Source organism: Sarcophilus harrisii, chromosome 4 (genome assembly GCF_902635505.1).
Source record: "Sarcophilus harrisii chromosome 4, mSarHar1.11, whole genome shotgun sequence".
NCBI lineage: Eukaryota > Metazoa > Chordata > Mammalia > Dasyuromorphia > Dasyuridae > Sarcophilus > Sarcophilus harrisii.
The window spans coordinates 147,369,734-147,388,386 of record NC_045429.1 but is presented as its reverse complement, the minus strand read 5'-3'; the positions used below and the strand labels follow the sequence as shown (position 1 = coordinate 147,388,386).

General features: G+C 34.5%; 1 protein-coding gene across 1 annotated transcript in view; it reads right to left on the bottom strand.

The window, feature by feature from the left end:
* Positions 1-18,653, bottom strand: part of SHPRH (SNF2 histone linker PHD RING helicase) — a 101,457-nt gene that overhangs the window by 23,390 nt on the left and 59,414 nt on the right. The window contains exons 22-25 of the mRNA XM_003769522.4: positions 16,215-16,358; positions 15,437-15,538; positions 9,705-9,776; positions 7,190-7,378 (exon numbers count right to left, since the gene is read on the bottom strand). Of these exons, the coding sequence (XP_003769570.1) occupies positions 7,190-7,378; positions 9,705-9,776; positions 15,437-15,538; positions 16,215-16,358 (507 nt within the window). The remainder of the gene's footprint in view (positions 1-7,189; positions 7,379-9,704; positions 9,777-15,436; positions 15,539-16,214; positions 16,359-18,653) is intronic.

Sequence of the window (18,653 nt, the reverse complement as noted above, 5' to 3'; positions counted from 1 at the left end):
TACTTATTCCTCTTCTCTTTAATAATAATGATGAAAATACTAATGATAATGAGATAATAAACAATGGCAAATAATAACTAGGCTTTAAGATTTGCAAAGCACTTTATATTATCTCATTTTGTTCTCACAACAATTGTGTGAATTAATGCTACTACTGTCCCCATATTACAAATGAGACAATTTATGTTTACAGAAGTTAGTGACTTATACATAGTTGACAGTTAATTAATACCTGAGGCACATTTTGAACACAGTTTTAACCAGAAAAAAGGGGCAGGAGAGAATCAGGAGTCAAGGAAGGTTGTAAACTTAAGTGGTTGTCTCAACAGGAAAAGGAAAGTGTTTAAGGACATGAACTGCTACTCTTTGGCACCTAGCACAGTGCTCTCTCTACACAAATGGGTACTTTATAAGTGCTTGTTGTTGTTGCTGTTGCTGAATTAAAAAGGAAACAATCAGTTTAAAGCCCTTTCAGTATAATGATTTATTACTAGATAAATCATTGCAGCTATAGACTAATTGTAACAGAGCATTAAGACTGAATTAAATAGAATGGAAGCTGCACAGTTTAAGTAAAACATCCTATGATGCTTCTATGTTTACACACATTCTGCCTAAGATTTCATTCATATGCATTATCTTCTATGTCCCTCTAAAATATTTTAGACAATTAGATCGGAATTTGTTTAGTAGTGAAGTTTGTTTAGTTAAAATTTATTTAATGTATATTTCAAAAGTTAGAATTTTTCCAATCCATTCAGAATTTTAAAATCACATTTAGCACAGATTTCAATTAACAACCTTAATCAACTTTAAAAAATGATATAATGAAAGCCACAAAGAATTAAGCAAACAATTCCTACAGGGTGAAGAGTAGAATGTTTTTTTAACGGCCTGCAGAAACTACAAGGGATTAAGATGTTGGAGAGAAATTTGATTCATTGTGGGTAATTATCTGCACTTGTGCATTATTTCCCTAAGGTAGGCAAAGAGTCATTTATACCAGGGAGTCTTCCCTACTATGGGGTCAGGGCTCTCGCTGGCAAGAAATCCTCTGTATGAATTGCAGCCAGATTTAGGACACAGAGAGCACGCCACGTGGATTGTGTGTCCTGCCAAAGAAGGCCCTCTTTACAATCCAAAATGCCTGGTGTCTGTCAGAACTTGCTGGGGAATTTTGTTTGCTTTATGAAGTGACTACTGAGTTCTAGGGGTCATTTAGGAATACTGAAAAAACTGCCATGTGATTTATTAAAGTAAGTTAATACAGAAATGGTTTTAATGTTCACTCACTTACACTAAATGCAATCATAAAGAAGAGATTTGCAAATCCCCTGAAAACAGACTTCTCAGGTCTGGTAATGGGGCTGTTAATATAGTAGAGTGTCTCTGGATTCCAAATAACTAAACAAGTAAAAGTCTTTAATAGCTTTAAAAATATTCTTCTATGCCATTAGAATATTTATAATCCATAAATCAATTACATACTGGAGGATGCTATTTGAAATTATTTATACTGTTAAGTTCCTGAGGTAGGTCTGACATGAAACTCCAGAAAAAATTCTTATGAAGCACTCCACTTTTTGCTTCATAAGAGATACCATATTAGGTCATGTGTCTGCCTTAAAGATAAGAACATTTATGCAACTATCACATAAGAGCATACAAGTAAATTCGATAATCCTATAACCTTATGAAATGCTGTAAGTTATTTCTCATGTTTGTCAACATAAGAAATGAAATACCTAAGAGGCCCCTCAAAACAAGAATAACTTCTATCTATCCAGCATGATATCAAACATAACTGTTTTTGAACTCCATTTTCAAGTTTTTGAAAAGGTTTTGACCAAATGAAGAGGTGTTCTCAGTTTGAAGAGATCAACTATTCAGGCTCATAAAGGTTGTACTATTTATTCATTGATGACTATGCTAATGACTTCCCAGATCTTACTGCATGAAGTCTGATGGCCAGCTTTTATTTGTATTAACAATTTAGATTTGATTTTAGACTTTGGTAAAATGTCTTAAACTAGGGGATAGCAATTTTCTTAGCCCTGGGTACCAGATGTAATGGTAAGGAAGGAAATGCTTGGGTACTCCTGCAAATCTACTATGTTGGCATATATAGACATTACATCCATGAATAAAGATCAGCAAAGCTAATTCCTCTAGCAGACCATTACCCTTAGGAATACCTTTATCCTCCACTTACAAGAGATCAGCAACCCGCCATCTGAAGATACAGAATCCTTCAGAGAAAGCCCATAAACTGCGGACGAACCTTATTTCTTCTGACTGGCCAAACAAGAGGCAAAGACGACAGAAAGAAAAAAATGGAAGAGTAGCAACAAAGAGGAAATAATGAGGGTGGAAGTCTTTAATTCCCTCTCCCCTCTGTCTACAAGAGTGTTCAGTCTCATCTATTCTCAGATACCCTTCCTTTGACCCTACCAGTACCTCAGGCTGTTGTCCTACATCTTTACTTTCTTTCACTAATAAACTTCAAGAAAACAAAGTCCACACTCTGCTTCTTCACCCTCCGCTCCTTCCTTAGCACCTTGTAATAGCTTTTTTTTTCACCGTTGTACTGAAATTGCTCTCTGTAAGGTCACAGTGATTTGGGCTAATGTCTACACTATTTGAACTTTTGTAGCAGCTGACAAAACCGATTTCCTCTGCTTCTGTGAATATAGTTCTGTCTGCCTGATATAATTTTTGGTCTTTCTCACTGCTCTACTTACTGATCCCCTGCTATCCCACACCCCTCTTTTGGGTGTTTTCTTCTCTCATTAGATGGAAAGTTCTCGAAGATGGGGACTTTCTTTTTTGTTTGTCTTTTGTTTCTTCAGTACTTAACACAGTAAATGGTGTAGTGTTAAGAGTTAAAGAAATGATTCCTTGATTCTCTTTCCTTCTTCCCTGAGCAAAACTATATTTTCCTCTTGTTCCTCTTCATACTACTCTTCAATAAGGATCAATAAGTCACTTAACCATTTGTTGGTAGAATTAAGGAGGTTAAGTAGCCCAAGCTATGGGCCTGGAATCAAGTAATCCTTGGTTCAAATCTGGCCTCAGATACTAGCTACGTGACCATAAATGGGCAAGGCACTTAATCTGTCTGCCTTAGTTTCTCCAACTATAAAATGAATATAATAATAGCACCCACATTCTAGGGTTGTTGTGAAGATCAAATGAGAGAATATATGTAAAGTGGTTAGCACAGTGCCTGGTGCACAGTAGGTGCTTAATAAATACTTGTTTATAAAGCCATACATAACCTTTTACCAAATAATACCACTCCAAAGAGGTAAAAAAAAAAAAAAAAAAAAAAAAAAAAAAAGAAAAGGATCTATGTATGCAAAAATATTTATAGCAACTGTTTTAGTAGGCCAAGAATTGGAAAGTGAGAAGACATCCAACAACTGGTTCACGCCCAAACAATTTGTGGTATATGACTGTGATGAAATACTACTGTGCTTTAAGAAATGATGAGCACGATACTCTCAGAAAAACCTGGAAAGATTGACATGAACTGATGAAAAGTGAAATGAGTGTAACAAGGGAACGTTGTACATAGTAACAGCAATAATGTATGATGATCAAAGATGAATAATTTGGCTATTCTCAGAAATATAATGCTCCAAGACAATTTTGAAGAACTTTGATGAAAGGCGATGTCCATTTACAGAGAAAGAATGCAGATCAAAGATACTTTTTCTTCACTTCATTCTTTGTGTTGTTTTTTTTTTTTGGTCTGTTTTCTTTCACAGCATGACTTACATAGAAATGTGTTTTGCATGACTACATCTGCATATAATCTATGTTAAATTGCTTGCCTTCTCAATGAGACCAGGAAGAGAATTTGGAACTCAAAATTTGAAAAAAGAATGTTAAAATTCCTTTTACATATGACTGGGGAAAAAATTAAATATTAAATAAATGCTTGTTCGCCTCTCCTTCTCTTATCCAGATGAGTCCCAATTCTTACCTTCCTTCTCAGCTCCAGTTCCATAGTTCTAACAACTTGTTAGACTTTACTTGAATTTCTTATTGGCAGATCTAACTCAAAATGTCCCAAAGTAAACATCTTTCTATTAAAACCTACCTAACTCCTTCCAATTTCTGTCCCCTGCTACCTTCCCATTTCTATGGCTAGAAATCTTACAATCCTTCTCTTTTACATCAAATCAGTTCTTTAGTCCTACTCATTTTACTTCTACAAAATCCCTTCTCTCCACTCACTGTCACAATTCACATCTTCAAAATATCCAGTAGAAGAGGAGTTCCTTTATGGCAAAGACTATTTTATGTATGCCTTTATATCCCTTGTGCTAACCACAGTGCCTGATACAGAGTAAGCACTTTATAATATTCACTGAAATGAATATAATTATGTCTTACCTGGACTACTGCAATAGACTTTCTAACTGGTTTGTCTACTTCTAGTCTCCTCTCCAATTCATCCTCGGTACACAACTGACAAATTAATCTTCCTAATGCACAAGTCTGACCATGTTTCTTCCCTGATCAAAAAAAATATCAGCGGTTTTCTATTCCCTGTAGGATAAAATACAAAACCTTAGTTTGGCGTGTAAGGCATTGTACAAAATTCAACAAATATTTATTAAATGCCTATTATGTACCAGCTACTGGTCTAGGCACTGGGAGTACAAAGTAAAAAATAAAGTGTCCCTGCCCTCAAGTAGCTTCTATTCTATCCTCTAGTTTAAACTTACCTTTCTAGCCATATTTCACATTAATTACTCAGCTTTGTTATTTATTAACTGTGCACTCTTTGACAAGATATTTGATCTCCTTTGGCCTCACATTTTTCTCATATGTAAAACAGGAGGACTAGGTTAAATGATTTCTAATGAGTCTTTCCAGCTCTAAATCCCATAATCCTTCAAATACTCTATGTTGCAGCCAAACGGGACTACAAGCTAATCCCCAAATTTGCCATGTATTTTATTGCTAGTATGGCTGTGCAGGCTACTTCCCATGTCTCAAAAACATTCCTTTCATAGCTACATGCTGAAATCTTCCTTTTTTAGCTGATTGTGATGGTGAATTCCTATAATTTCACTGATGAATTGGTGTAGTTTTAGTAGTTCTGAGCTGTAGTGGGCTAAAGCTGCCCTGGTGACTGCACTAAATCTGTCACCAAAAACTTAAGCCCCCAGGAGCAGGGATCCACTAGGCTGCCTGGGGAATGGTAAACAGCGTCTGGTAAGAAATGGCACAGGACAAAGCTCCTATGCCAATCAATGATAGGACTGAGCTTCTGAGAGGTCACTGTACATCTAGCTTGGTCAAGATAGAGAACCCTAATAAAACAAAACAATGCTGCTTCTTTTTATGTGACAACTCATATGCTATCTCTGCTCTGTAGCTGTCTGTGATCTACTTCCACTAAAAGTGAATCTCCCCATCTCAAATTTTCTTATAATTCTCTGGAATTTTCCATTGCCCTTATCATACTCTACCTTTGATCATATTTACTTTATTGTAAATTGTAATCCCACTAATTAGATTGAATGTCCACTGAGAGAATAACACTTTCTAATTCTTGTATCCCTAATGCCTGACAAAGCTCCTTGAACAAACTAGGCACTTAATAAATGGTAAAGAGTGGAGGGAAGAGAAAATCAAGTATTACATATAATGAGAACTAATAAGACTACCACCAAAAATGCCTTAATTGTTACTTAGGAGCAGTGATATAATCATACCCCTTTGACTGAATAATTGCATTGTTGGGAATATGCCCTGACAATTTTATCAAAATTTTTTAAACAGCTGCTAAAAGATTTTCCTGGTAGTGTTAAGCTTTAAGATATACAAGTATAAAGAATACAAAGAAATTTTGAAGGAACTTTATGAAATAATACAGAGTGGAAAACAGTTAGAATTCATTCACATGAAGAGAAATTACTCCTCTCTATGACCCAAGGTCAGTGCTTATACTTCTCAAATTTATCTTCCCTTGTTCTCCAGAATCCCCCTCCCAACTTCACAATAATATAGTAGAAGATAAAATACAAACAAACTCCTTCCTCTGTTTAGCTTTATAAATCTTCACAACCTAGCACTAACCTTTGTTTCCAATCTCATTGGATATTACTCCATCTCTTGTACTCTTGTTATTCTACCAAACTGGCTTTTTTTTTAAAATTGGCATACACACACACACACACACACACACACACACTCTCTCTCTCTCTCTCTCTCTCTCTCTCTCTCACTCACTCACTCACTCACTTACCCCTGAGTCTTTGCATGGCCATTCTTTGTGTCCTTCCCTTCTTTATTTCCCCCTTCACCTTGCAGAAACCCTCTACTCAAATACCTGGAGTTTAACAACTCAGTATTTGCTCTCTTTATATTTATATACTCTCACATATATTTGTTGTCTTCCCCAGTATAATGATAGCTTCTTGCCAGCAGAGATTGTTTCACTTTTTTAATATATATCCCTAGAACATGGTTCCTGCACATAGTAAATTCTTGTATATTATCTGATTAAAAAGAGAAAAGGATTTGTAGTCAGAAGACTTAGGTTCAAATCCTGTCTCTTCTACGTACTACCTGTGTGATCATGAATAAATAATTTAAGCTATGGCTTTAAGCTTTTTCATCCACAAAATGAGAACTAAATCATCTCTAATATTTCTTCTAACAATAAATCTATGATTTGATAGCTCATTGACTCCCTCTGGTGGCAATATTCATTCAATTAATGCCTACATTTTAAATTCAGTTTTGCTATAAAGCAGTAAGAAATACCCTTGTTCTCTGATGCCTAGTTCAAATGGGGAAAAAAGAAAAAAAATTTCTATAAACAGACTTCTATTTAACCACAAATCTTATCTATTTACAGAGGCCAAGAAAATAGTACACTGTAACAATGCTCCTTTTTCTCTCTTAAGTTATAGGAGTATTTGTGTCTTGCTGCTCTCCAGGCAAAGAATGACACTGCCTCTGCTTTTCTCCACAGTAAGAAAAAAGACACGGTTAATGCCTTCCGGGTTGTTTGGCAGAGAATGGCCACATGTAGAGATTGTGCCTTGAATAATTGTTAATGCCTGTAGTTTCTTCTTCCAAATCTTTTCTGATGACTCCTGTCATTTGGCAGACAGTTCTCATCATTTTGTTCCAACTGTGCTTTAACATGCTCCTGAATTATTACCTTCACAGGAATATCCTCTTCCTGATTTGCGGTCTCTGCAGTGAAGACATAGGAGATTTCTTTATGTGATGTTGTCTGTCGGCAGATGGCACACTTAATAGAACTTCTACGGGTGCCCACACTATACTGCTCGATGATAATGGCAACGCATTCATTACAAAAACAGTGCCCACAGGTCAGTACTGCCCACTAAAGAAAAAAAAAAAAGAGATCAACACCTCAGTATTGTTATCAAAGATTCCAAAAATGTGAAAACATTAAGATTTTTATTCCAGGTAGGAAGAATGTGTTTGAAAATTCTAATTTTAGCTCCTTGATAATGAATAACACCTATCCTTTAAATGCAAACCAGAAATACAACAACAAATTTTTTTTTTTAAAGGACCTATCTCTATGCATCAGATGGGCTCAAATATAAAATTCTATGCTTGGAGTTCAGTCCTTTATTACCTGATCCTCACCTTTCTGATCTTCTCATACTTTACTCACCCACTTCTATATACTTTTGTGATCTAATGACATGGAATTTTTTTTTGCTATTCCTCACATAAGATATTTCATCTCTATACTTCTAGAATTTTCACAGGCTGTCCCTCACCCCTGGAACTTTCTTCCCCTCTGCTTTTTCTCTTCCTTCAATTCTCAACTGAAATCTACAATAAACCTTTCGTGATTCCCCTTAATGTTAGTGCCTTTCTTCCATTGATTATTTTCAATGTTATCTCTTTTATGAATATAGGAGCTTGCAGGTTTCCTCTCCCCCCCCCCCCCCCCCCCCCCAATAAGGCTAAGTACTGTGAGGAGAGACTTTTTGCCTATCTTTGTATTCCCAGAACTCAGTATATAACAGGTGTTCAATAAGTGCTTACCTAAGTATTCAGGAAGAGGATGAAAAACTACTTATAACAATTGCCTACCATCTTCCTGCCTAGCTTTCTGAGTATATTCTCTATAATCAGCTAAGCTATCCTCCCCCATGAACCAAAAAAACAAAACAAAAACGCTAAAAACTTTTCTACAAAACCTGCAAACTAAAGGAACCTTTTTTATCACCATATTGTCTGTTCATGAAACTCATGTTTATCTTTTCATTAAAAGCCACAAAAAATTACGAATGTATTTTTTAAAACAGTAAAATTACTTCATTGCTTTTGTTCAATATTTGTATAATTGCACATACTATTATAACAAGTTTGTCTGCAATGAACTCCTAAAGATCTCCTAGAGATCATAAACTATGCATTTTCTTTGTTCTATATAGACTTGAAGATGGAATTATGCAAACAGGGGAAGATGCAGGGTGAAAGGAAGTTGAGTTGAGTACAAAGGGCACTGGTTCTGAAGTCAGCAAGTACATGGGTCTGATCCCAACTAGCCATGTCACGCCGGTCAAGTCATTTTTCCACATTTGTAACATGAGGATGCTTTGTGACAGATCGTATGCTATTCAGAGATAGAGAACAGAATTATGATGTTGAAAACATCCCCAGAAGTTAAGTACTTATTCAAGGTCACACAATTCACTAACAAAAAAAGCAGTCTCCCTCTACCCCTAAGCCACTGAATATTCTTTGCACTGCTTCTACTCTTCAAGATTCTTCCTACAACACTATATATGGCAAGAGTTTGATCTGTTGATAAAAATATCTGATTACTCTGTAGGAAATCAAATACAACCTTCATTTTACAAGCTTCTGTGAACTAAGAGGCACAAAAGAGGCACTACTAACCCTTGTTGACTGAGACAATATTTTTCTAAAAGTAACTCTCATTCACCAAAAGGAAGAAATTATGTTTTTGATCTGATTAAAAACTGGACCTCATGGCACTTTAAAAGAGTTCTCCACAAAGCTAAACATACAGTATACCTTTGTAGTATCAAATAAACACATTCTTTGTGCTTTTATCTCCAAACCACTGCCAGCTACCCAAATCAAACACACAAATATAAAATAAGGACCATAATTATACATTTTCAAAGCTTGGCTTAAGAAAGATGGACCACTCTAGAAATAATGTCTTCTTGTAGTAGATACAACATATTTGTCAGAATATATTAGCTCTTCCACTAATTAGATGACTTTGGGCACAATGTTAAATTTCTCTGGGTCTTAAATCTCATCAGTAAAAAGCAGAGGTCGGACTAGATGATGTCTAAGGTTACTCTTAGAAACACATGCATTTTTCTAAGACTGTATATGTTATAATAGACAGAAACTAAGAAGTACACTGAAAATGTTTTCTCCTTTCATTTTTACTTTCTTTTGTATAATTCACAGCCCTCAAATCTCAAAGAATTCACTATAGAACAAACTTGAGCACGGTTGACAAGGGGTAGTGGAAAAAGTAGCATTTATTTGGACAGGTCATTTACCTCCCCCCCAAGCCTCTGTTTATTGCCTGTAAAAATAGGGATAATCATATTTGCTCTAACTAAAGATTACTTGTAGGTTCAAATAAGTTAGTATCTGTGAATTGTAGAGTGTTATATAAATGAAGTGCACTATTATTTTACCTGTTTCCCCAGCTGCCGAGCACAGATTGGACAAGGTTCTGGATTTACTCCACCTGTGGTTTTATCTTGAGACTATAAAATATTATTAAGGAAAAAAAAAAAAAAAAAAGAAAAACAAAAATTCACCAAATGTTTTCAGGATTATTAATGTAGCTGAAATATAACAAATAATCTTAGAGTTCATCTTAAAGTATAAGGCAAAATCAATTATAGTGGTCCCTATTCTTGTTGCCTTCACTATTTCACTATTCACTTATAAGTTGAGTCTTCCTTCCTTTAACATGTCCCACCTCCAATTTCTCCTCCACACTCCTACTCCAGTAATATTTCTAACATGTTAATTCTGATATGATGATCATATCACTGTAGCTTGCTCAATGCCTACAGCATAAAATAGAAAACTCATACCACTCCCTTTAATTTATTCTATATTCTAGACAATGTCAATTAGTCTCCATTTCCCATTTCTTCTTTTATGTTGTTAGATCTTACTTTTTTCAACTGTAAATGTCTTCTTTCCTTTAAGGCCCAAGTTTGATGTCATTTTTTTCTACAAAATCATTTCTTGACACCCTCTGCTCTCAGAACAGATCTTTTCTTTCTTACATTTCTCAAGATATTTTACCTAGATCGTTTCCTTGTCTCATTTATTTACATGCCTACAATTTTTTAGTCATTAAAATGTAAGCACTTGGAGAGTAAGACTTATGTCACTGTATAAGTATGAGTAAATATGTATTTAAGTGTGTAGTCTGTATGTACACACACACACACACACATATATGTGGCACGTGCACACACACATACACACATTTATATGAAATCTCCAGGATCCAGAATACTTTGCAGGTATTTCATAAACATTTGATAATCTGAACTGACAATATTATGGAAAGAGTGATTTCCCTTGATATAACATCAGAGACATAATTAAGATATAATCTGATTGATGCTGATAACTGACATTTCTGCTATCACTATGGCTACAAAGATTTTCCTTAAATAAAATATTAGTGCTCTATTTCAAAGTCAGTGCTTTAAAAACTTTTATGAATACATTAAATTATTCAAGCTGAGGCAAAATATAACACTAACTTTTCAAAATTCCATTCCACTGCAAAGAAAATTGTTTCCCTTTAAGTACGTAGCAATTAAGATGCAAAAAAAAAAAAAAAAAAAAAAAAAAACCAATTTTTTTTTTTTTAGCCAAATGAACACTGATTATGCATCTAAACCTAGGTCATTAGCTAAAAATTTAAAAAATAAATTCAGAAAAGCAATGGTTTTGTATGTATCCTGAATACTATATTTCTTAGCTTTGTTGTGTGGTAATTATAGCTAGATGGTGTAATGGAGAGTGTGCTAGAGTTGGCATTGGGAAAACCTGAATTTGAATCCTGTCTCCAACAGTTACTAGCTATATGGACCTGGGAAAGTTATTCAACCTTTCTCAGCCTTGGTTCCTCATATGTAAATGGGAATAACAGCATCTCCTTCATAGACTTCTTGTGGAGTTCAAATAAGGTTAACATTTGATAAATACAAAACTTAAAACACCATGTCATTTTTGTTATTATCAAACACACATGTATAAGTGTGAAAAAACCTTCACTAACTAAATGCTATCTTTACTAATAAAGCTAGGGAATCCAATTTTATACATTATAGTGTTAAATACATTATTTAAGGTAAGCAAGAATGGGTGGAGTCATATTCTCCAGCCTTTAAAACTGAAAGGGATATCCCTTGATATAGCAGACTCTATTAGGATAGAAATTTTGTTTTGGACATTTTGAGTTTGAGGGACCAATTCATCAGGTACAACTTTAAAGGCTTAACCCATCAAAAATCTATTAATGGATCTATCATTAATTTCTCTAAATTATAGATATTTTTAGCCTTTCTGATAATTTGTGGCAGTGAGTTTCATAAGCATGCCATTTGTTATTTCCCCTACTAAGTTTCAACTGGTGTCTCAGTTCTAGTATTTCAGCACAACATAACCTCAAAAATGATAGCTGTTTAATAAGTACATAACATATATACATATAATTTATATAGCTATATAATTGGGTAAACAAAATCACTCCACCATAGCCCTACATTCTGATATTTCATTTTAGCATGGCAGAGCTGGCCTCCAACTATGCCAGAAAAATAAACAATCTAGAAGCAGGAAAGGCTCTAAGTATAGTGAACAGACTGTCACCCACTAATCACCAGAGATTGTTTAGACCAGTAATATCAAACTCAACTAGAAATGGATCTCTACAAGCCACATTATTGACTTGGAAAACCACAAATTACCAATATCTGGTAATTTTACTAGATTGGTGCTTTACTGCATTTTTATTTTGTTAAAGATTTACAAAATACACTTTAAATTGGTTCTGGTGATATTCAATTTTGTGAGCTGTACACAGTCCACAGGCCATAAGTTTGACATCTCTGTTCTAGAAAATGAATTATTGTGATCACAGTAACTCATGAAGATTATTTACTAAGCTAGAGAAGGGTTGTGACAAAAACAAAATGGTCAGTCTTTTGAAGAAGTAGTAAATGTATGTGTTAATTTTGTCCATGTCATCTATGATTTTTATACTATGATTATGCTTTCACTATCTATTTATTAGCTGCTGACTACAAGTTAGGCACTGTGCTAGGAGCTAGAGAGACAAAGTCAAAATTAAAAGAATTTCTGCCCTCAAGAAGCTTGTATTCTATCAGGAGGAAATAATATAGAGATTACAGAGTCTCCTTAAATTTGGTATTTTTGATTATTTTGTTGTGCATTTTGGAATTCTCCATTCTAGAGGAGCTTTCTTGAGATGCGAAGACTTGAGTGGCACACAGTGCTTCGGGTTCAAGTACATCTGTACTTAACAAGTAAATGTTAAGATAATGCTATGTCTCATTTTTGGGAAGTTAGAGCAGCACAATGAACTGATGTTTTCTGGGAAAACTCTATGAGAACTCCTAGCTCATTTCTTAAGTCATAACTGATAGCTGAGTCCTTCATAATATAAGCACAGATTCAATTATTAATACCTTTTATTTCCTGGCTCTATGACAAAATAGTTCTCCCACGTGGCTCACTTTTTTTTTTTTTGAGTATGCAATCTTTTGGAAACCTAAAACCTAAATAAATTACAACTATTCAGATTTCCGTTATCCAAATGATTACTTATATTTTGAAGAAATCTAACAGATTATTCAGAAGTTATTTTCCTCTAAAGAAACAAAGTTTTTTCTCTTTCAATGAGTTATGCTTGCTTAAAGTATTAAGTGATCCTTCCCTTTCTAATGGATTCCAGTAACTTTCCTGGATTGGAAGTGATTCTCATTTGACTATAGTTGCCAATATCTATTCTAAAGTTCTCAGTAAGGAATAGTCACTATGGCAATCCACCAGTCCTAGCACAGTATCCATTTACAAATCTTATCCAGAAATTTCACAATTTAATTCTTGAACTACCATTTCAGATTTAATTCTTGAATTACCATTTCAGATTTAAATAATTTCTCAATGATTTTTAAAAAAAACCTAATCTGTTAATTATTTCTTGTATAGTTGAGCAATATAGCCATTTACTGATCTTCAATCTCAAAGGTATGCATCAAGATAATGGGAATCTCCTATTTTTCTATTTCCTATTCTCAGAACAAACATTTTGTACAATAAGAATTAGGATATCCAACTGATTAGTGAAAATTAAAATAATCTCATATTAACAAGTTTTGCAGTTCTTAAAATGGTTATTTAATTAGTCTTTTAATTTTTTATATGGCCTGAATTTTGCCAAATCTATGCTTAAAAAATGAATAACATTACCTGGTATTAGTGTTCTTTTTTTATCTTGAGAACACTGAATATAGTAAAAATTACTTAAATGGCTGAATAAAACATATTTCATTTACTAGTTCTTGTTTACTACTTAGGATCATATCAACTATATTTTTGCTCTTTTTAGTTTGTAAAAACAATCTGTTCTAGAAGGCAAGTCTTACCCCCAAATTTTTCCCCTTCATTGTATCCTGATGAGATGTTTCGTCAATCTATATATGGATAATATGAGGTATTATCCAATTTTAAAACCACCTAATTAAAAAAACATTTCTAGTTCAGTTTTATTCTTTTGGTTAGATAATCTATAATATATTCCCTACCATGATATTTTAAGCACAGAATTCCTAAAATATGGAGATATTGTAAGCTTCCATTTTTCAGTATAGTTTCATAATAAGGTTTAAGACTATAGAATGATAAACTTAGAAATAAAAGGGATCACAGAGGCCCTCTTTCTCAGTCCTCTTATATTCTCCTTGATATAAAATACAACTCCTTTAAGGTAATATCCTTTCATTTATATCAGGTTGTGGTTAAATCTACCCTAATTCTTTTCTGAAATAAGTAGTTGATCATTTTGAATGTGAAAAGCTGTTAGTGTACTGGAGATAAGGATACCAGAACTGTTTCCTGATTAAGATATAAATGTAATTTATTTGGGTACAGGTAGAAGATGAGACTTTGGTTACTTACCTAACTTAAAGAAGGGCCAAGGAGAAGGAAATGAAAGGACAGATTTTAGAATTGTATCATTAAACTTGATGGGTGATCAAGCTTATCAAGCTGGGTGATACAGCTGCTGCTGAGAAGTAAGTTCAGCTGATCAGAGAAATAGGTGAGAAGCAGAGAATCATAAAAATTACTCAGCAGAACCATTAGACTGAGGTGTCATATTTAATAAAGTTAGTTAACTTGATAGAAACATCTGTCCCACATAGACATTATATTCACCAAGAAACTTGTATAAATGATTCCTGAGATAGATAGAGGATAATGAAGTTTGTGGTGTCACTTGTTACTCTGAGGATACTGGCTTTCCTGACTTAAGTTTTCATAGAAAATTTCTATAAGTGTATATCTACTCTCTCAGAAGTATTAAGTGCATTGGTGGGAAAGTATGACCCAAGTTATGTGTGGATTGTGATATAATTATTACTCCTTTATTTACTATAACGTATGAGTCAACTTCTTAATTATTTTGTTATTTCTTTTTGCTTTACTGTTAGGCAAATGCTTATATTTAAAATCTAAAAGTGTCATTTTTGTGAATGGCTGGTTTTGTATAAATAGAGCACATTAATGAGTGCTTAAGAGCTGAAGTGGAGAAAAGGAAGAATGTATTCCTCCCTACAGTGTTACCCTTAGAATATTAATTTTAATTTATTTGATGGTGTCTCTGAGAGCCTAGATCTGCTAGTGCAAAAAAAAAAAAAAAAGATGTAGGTAACTGAAGGATCTCAGGAAGTAGAAAACACCCAAATGTCACATGTGAAAGTTATGAGTATAGTAGCACCTGCAAACTCATATACAGTAATACTCCTTGTTCCATGTACCTTTCTCTAGATACCCTAAAGAAGATATGTTCTTTTTATCCCACCCTGGAAAATATTAGCAATAGCCAGAGTTGACTTGATAACTTTTTTTTTTTTAAAAAACTAGATCTATGAAATCCCAGAATGGGGAAATCCCATTGAGGAACTCCTTGACCAATACAGATCATCATCTCTCTAAAATTTATAATACTACAAAAATCCCTGGGGTACTCTATATTTTTACAATATAAATTAATAATGTAGAAAAATCGCTGCTATTAGCTGTAGCAATGACATCCACTAGAGGGCTCAATGACAACACAACACAACGGGCATAAAGTGAAGTATAACACCTTTTCTAAATTAGTAAGGTAGAGAAGCTGGCCAAGTTTCTTCTGAAGCTGGGATTTGGCAACTGCCTTGTCGTTCAATAGTTTCACTCGATTTTGTTCCACCTTAAAAAGGAAAAAAAATGCTTGTTTCTACATTCTAATAAAAACAGTAAAGTCATATTTAAACATACACATTAAAAGATACACTTAGCTAGGGGGTAGGGATATCTGTACCTTATTTAGTTCTGGCTTCATGAAAGTAAAATTTGCAAATATTGAGAACAAATAAAAATGGCTGTAATGTGTAGGAAAAGGAACCTATGAACAAACTATAAAATAATTTAATTATTTAGCATGGAAAAAGAAAAATTTTGGAGACAATTAAAAATAATCTGTTTTTTAGATACAAAAGAGGATTCACAATATACATAATAGATACCTATTCTTCTCTTCTGGTGAAGAGCTAAAATATTAAAATATGAAATATAAGTAAAAGAGTTTCCTAGCTTCGAAAATGTGAGAGAAATTGGAGCACAAGATTCAAATGCTCACATAACACCTTTTCTGAGATAGCTCTTGTAAGGAATTATCTATCTGAAATGTGTAGATATAATCCTGTAGGATATATGGATCTGTACATCTAAACAGTAAATGCAATACATATAGGTAGGTTCACTAAAACTTATGGAACGAGTCATTGCTTATACTACATAACTTCCTAGGTCTCTGGTGTCAGGTAGTGTAGTCTTTTTGACAACAAAAAGGAGATTTGCCTAGGTCTGACTCACTGGCAACCTACTTCATGAGGTTCAATTATATGAAGAACAGGAGGATTGGGCTTTGGTTCATCAGGATGCCGCACTCTTAGACGTTCTGTAGCCATTGCAAGTTCATCAATAGCAGATACATGATCCCTCAGAACCATCCAATATTCATGTAGCAACTGTAGGAGAAGAAAAATTAGATTAAAAGTTGTGCACTGAACTGTAATGTGAGATAATTCATTAAAATCTTCATTAAGAACTTAAGGGAAATCTAGTGTTATAAAATATGACAGCTCACATAGTTTCCTGGTCATGTAATATTTAGGAGATTATTTCCAAGCACCTTTATATGGCTCATTTATTACCCTATCTCCACACAATTTTAGTTATCTAATTTGGAAACTGGCAATTCTAACACAATATAGATGAGTAAAAAAGGAAAGAGAAACCAAACTCCAAGGTAATTTAGATTAATAATGTGGAAGGCCTAGGTTACACATGTGATATCTAGTTCTTAATAAAGTTCCCTTGACTTCCCACTGACCCTTCCAAGACCATCTGAGGAGGAAAAGCACAACACAAGCTGTGATCACTGCATCAGGGACTGGGCTTCATGCATCTAGGTCCTTGAATTGTAGTGCTCGTACTTCCTTAAAGTACTAAGTCAGGGAGTATGTAGCAATATAGTAGATACTAGGGAAGTGCTGGGCTAGGGATTGGACAATTTGGGCCTTGGTTCAGGCTCTGTGGCTTATCAGCTCTGGGACCAACTAGGCAAAATTACTCTCACTACATTGGCCTGAAGTTAAGGGTCCACTTTAGATGATCCCTCATGGTACTTTCCCCCATAACTAGATTAGGAACACCTGGAAAGGTGGGCCCGTATCTTATTACTCATGCATGTCCTAGCATCCTCTCTTCACCTCTGCCTTACCGAAGCACTTAGAGGAAGTTTTTAAAATCCTTAGATTGACCAATCTTTTGTGTCCCTGAGCACCACAATCATATAACTTCTCTGGTCCTCAGTTTCTCCATTTGTGAAATGATAGGCTTAGATTAAATAATCTCAAAGGTTCTTTTCCATTATAAATCCTAGAAGTCCCTAACTCACTATTTTATAGACTGTACATGCATTTTTACATAACTCACAGTATCTTCTAGCTGACTGATTTAGCTGTAATTATCTTTTCAGGATGCTTATTTCTATCCAAATTTATCATTTGTATATGAAACTCTATGCAACTGCTTCATTGATACGAGGTAATCCAAGGTAATCCAACTACTTTTGTTGTCTTCTGTGGCTAAGTGAATTTTTTTATTGAAGTTTGAAAAATAAGTAAACTGTTTGCTTTTCTCAAAATAAGCCTCCAGATTTCCAAAAAGGTGTCAAAGGAGTCTATGCTTAGGCATAGAATGCATTGTTTTTCCTCCTTTCTTCAAGTCATCTCATCAGAAAAGTAGGGGCAGTGACAAGTCCATTACATTAGAGTACATAAATACCTAAAGAAAAAGTGCTGTTGCTGGGGAATGAAAAATAAATAAATGGAGATTCTTTATTCTTGCAGGAGATGTAAGACAAATGCATAATAAATGTTTATGACATAAAGATGATTCTTTAGTCTTGCAGGAGATATAAAACAAATGTATAATTGTTTATGACATAAAGCTATATGAGAGAGAGAGAGAGAGAGAGAGAAAGAGAGAGAGAAACACAGAGAGAGGGGGAGGGGGAGCAGGAAAGAAAGGGAGAGATGAGAGATGGAGGGAAAGAGAGAGAGGAGGAAGGAGGCAGAGAGGAAGGGAAAGGGAGAAGAAGTTCCACAAGAAAATTTATGACAAATCGAAATGTAGAGATAGGAGGCATTATTTTTGGTTGCAGAGAAATGGCCCAAGTTTCTTGGGGGAAGGGATGAACTGAGATATACAGAACATCCTGGTCTTTACTAATTTCATAGAATTGTACTGAGTGGTAATAAGACATCAATAAGGATATGTATGCCTTGGTAAAGGAGGTAGCTTGGTGAAAATTAGATAGGTAGATATGTAGATAGGCAATTTGAGTTAACATTAATTCAGTGCTTATTACAAGTCTGGTAATGTGCTAAGCATAGGGAATATAAATAAAAGCTGGTAAATAATCTTTGCCCTCAAGGAATTGACAATTTGAAGATGAAAGACAAGACCTAAAGGAATATAAATGAAAGGGAGGGTTAGAGTTATCACTGTTAAGTCCTGAAAATGTCCAGAAACTGTGGGATATTAAGGCCAAAACAGGTTTCACAAGCCCAGGTTAACTCCTGGGGCAAAGTCCTAATCTGATGTGGGGAGTGAAAGTGGAAAATTAGCCTAAGAGGGAGTACAAATAGCACAGTTGGAGATGTCTGGGAGGAAAAAACGGACAGAGATTCTGAGTGGTTCAATGGCATGTAGATATTATCTACTAATATAAGATAGAATGAGAGAAATGGAGAATT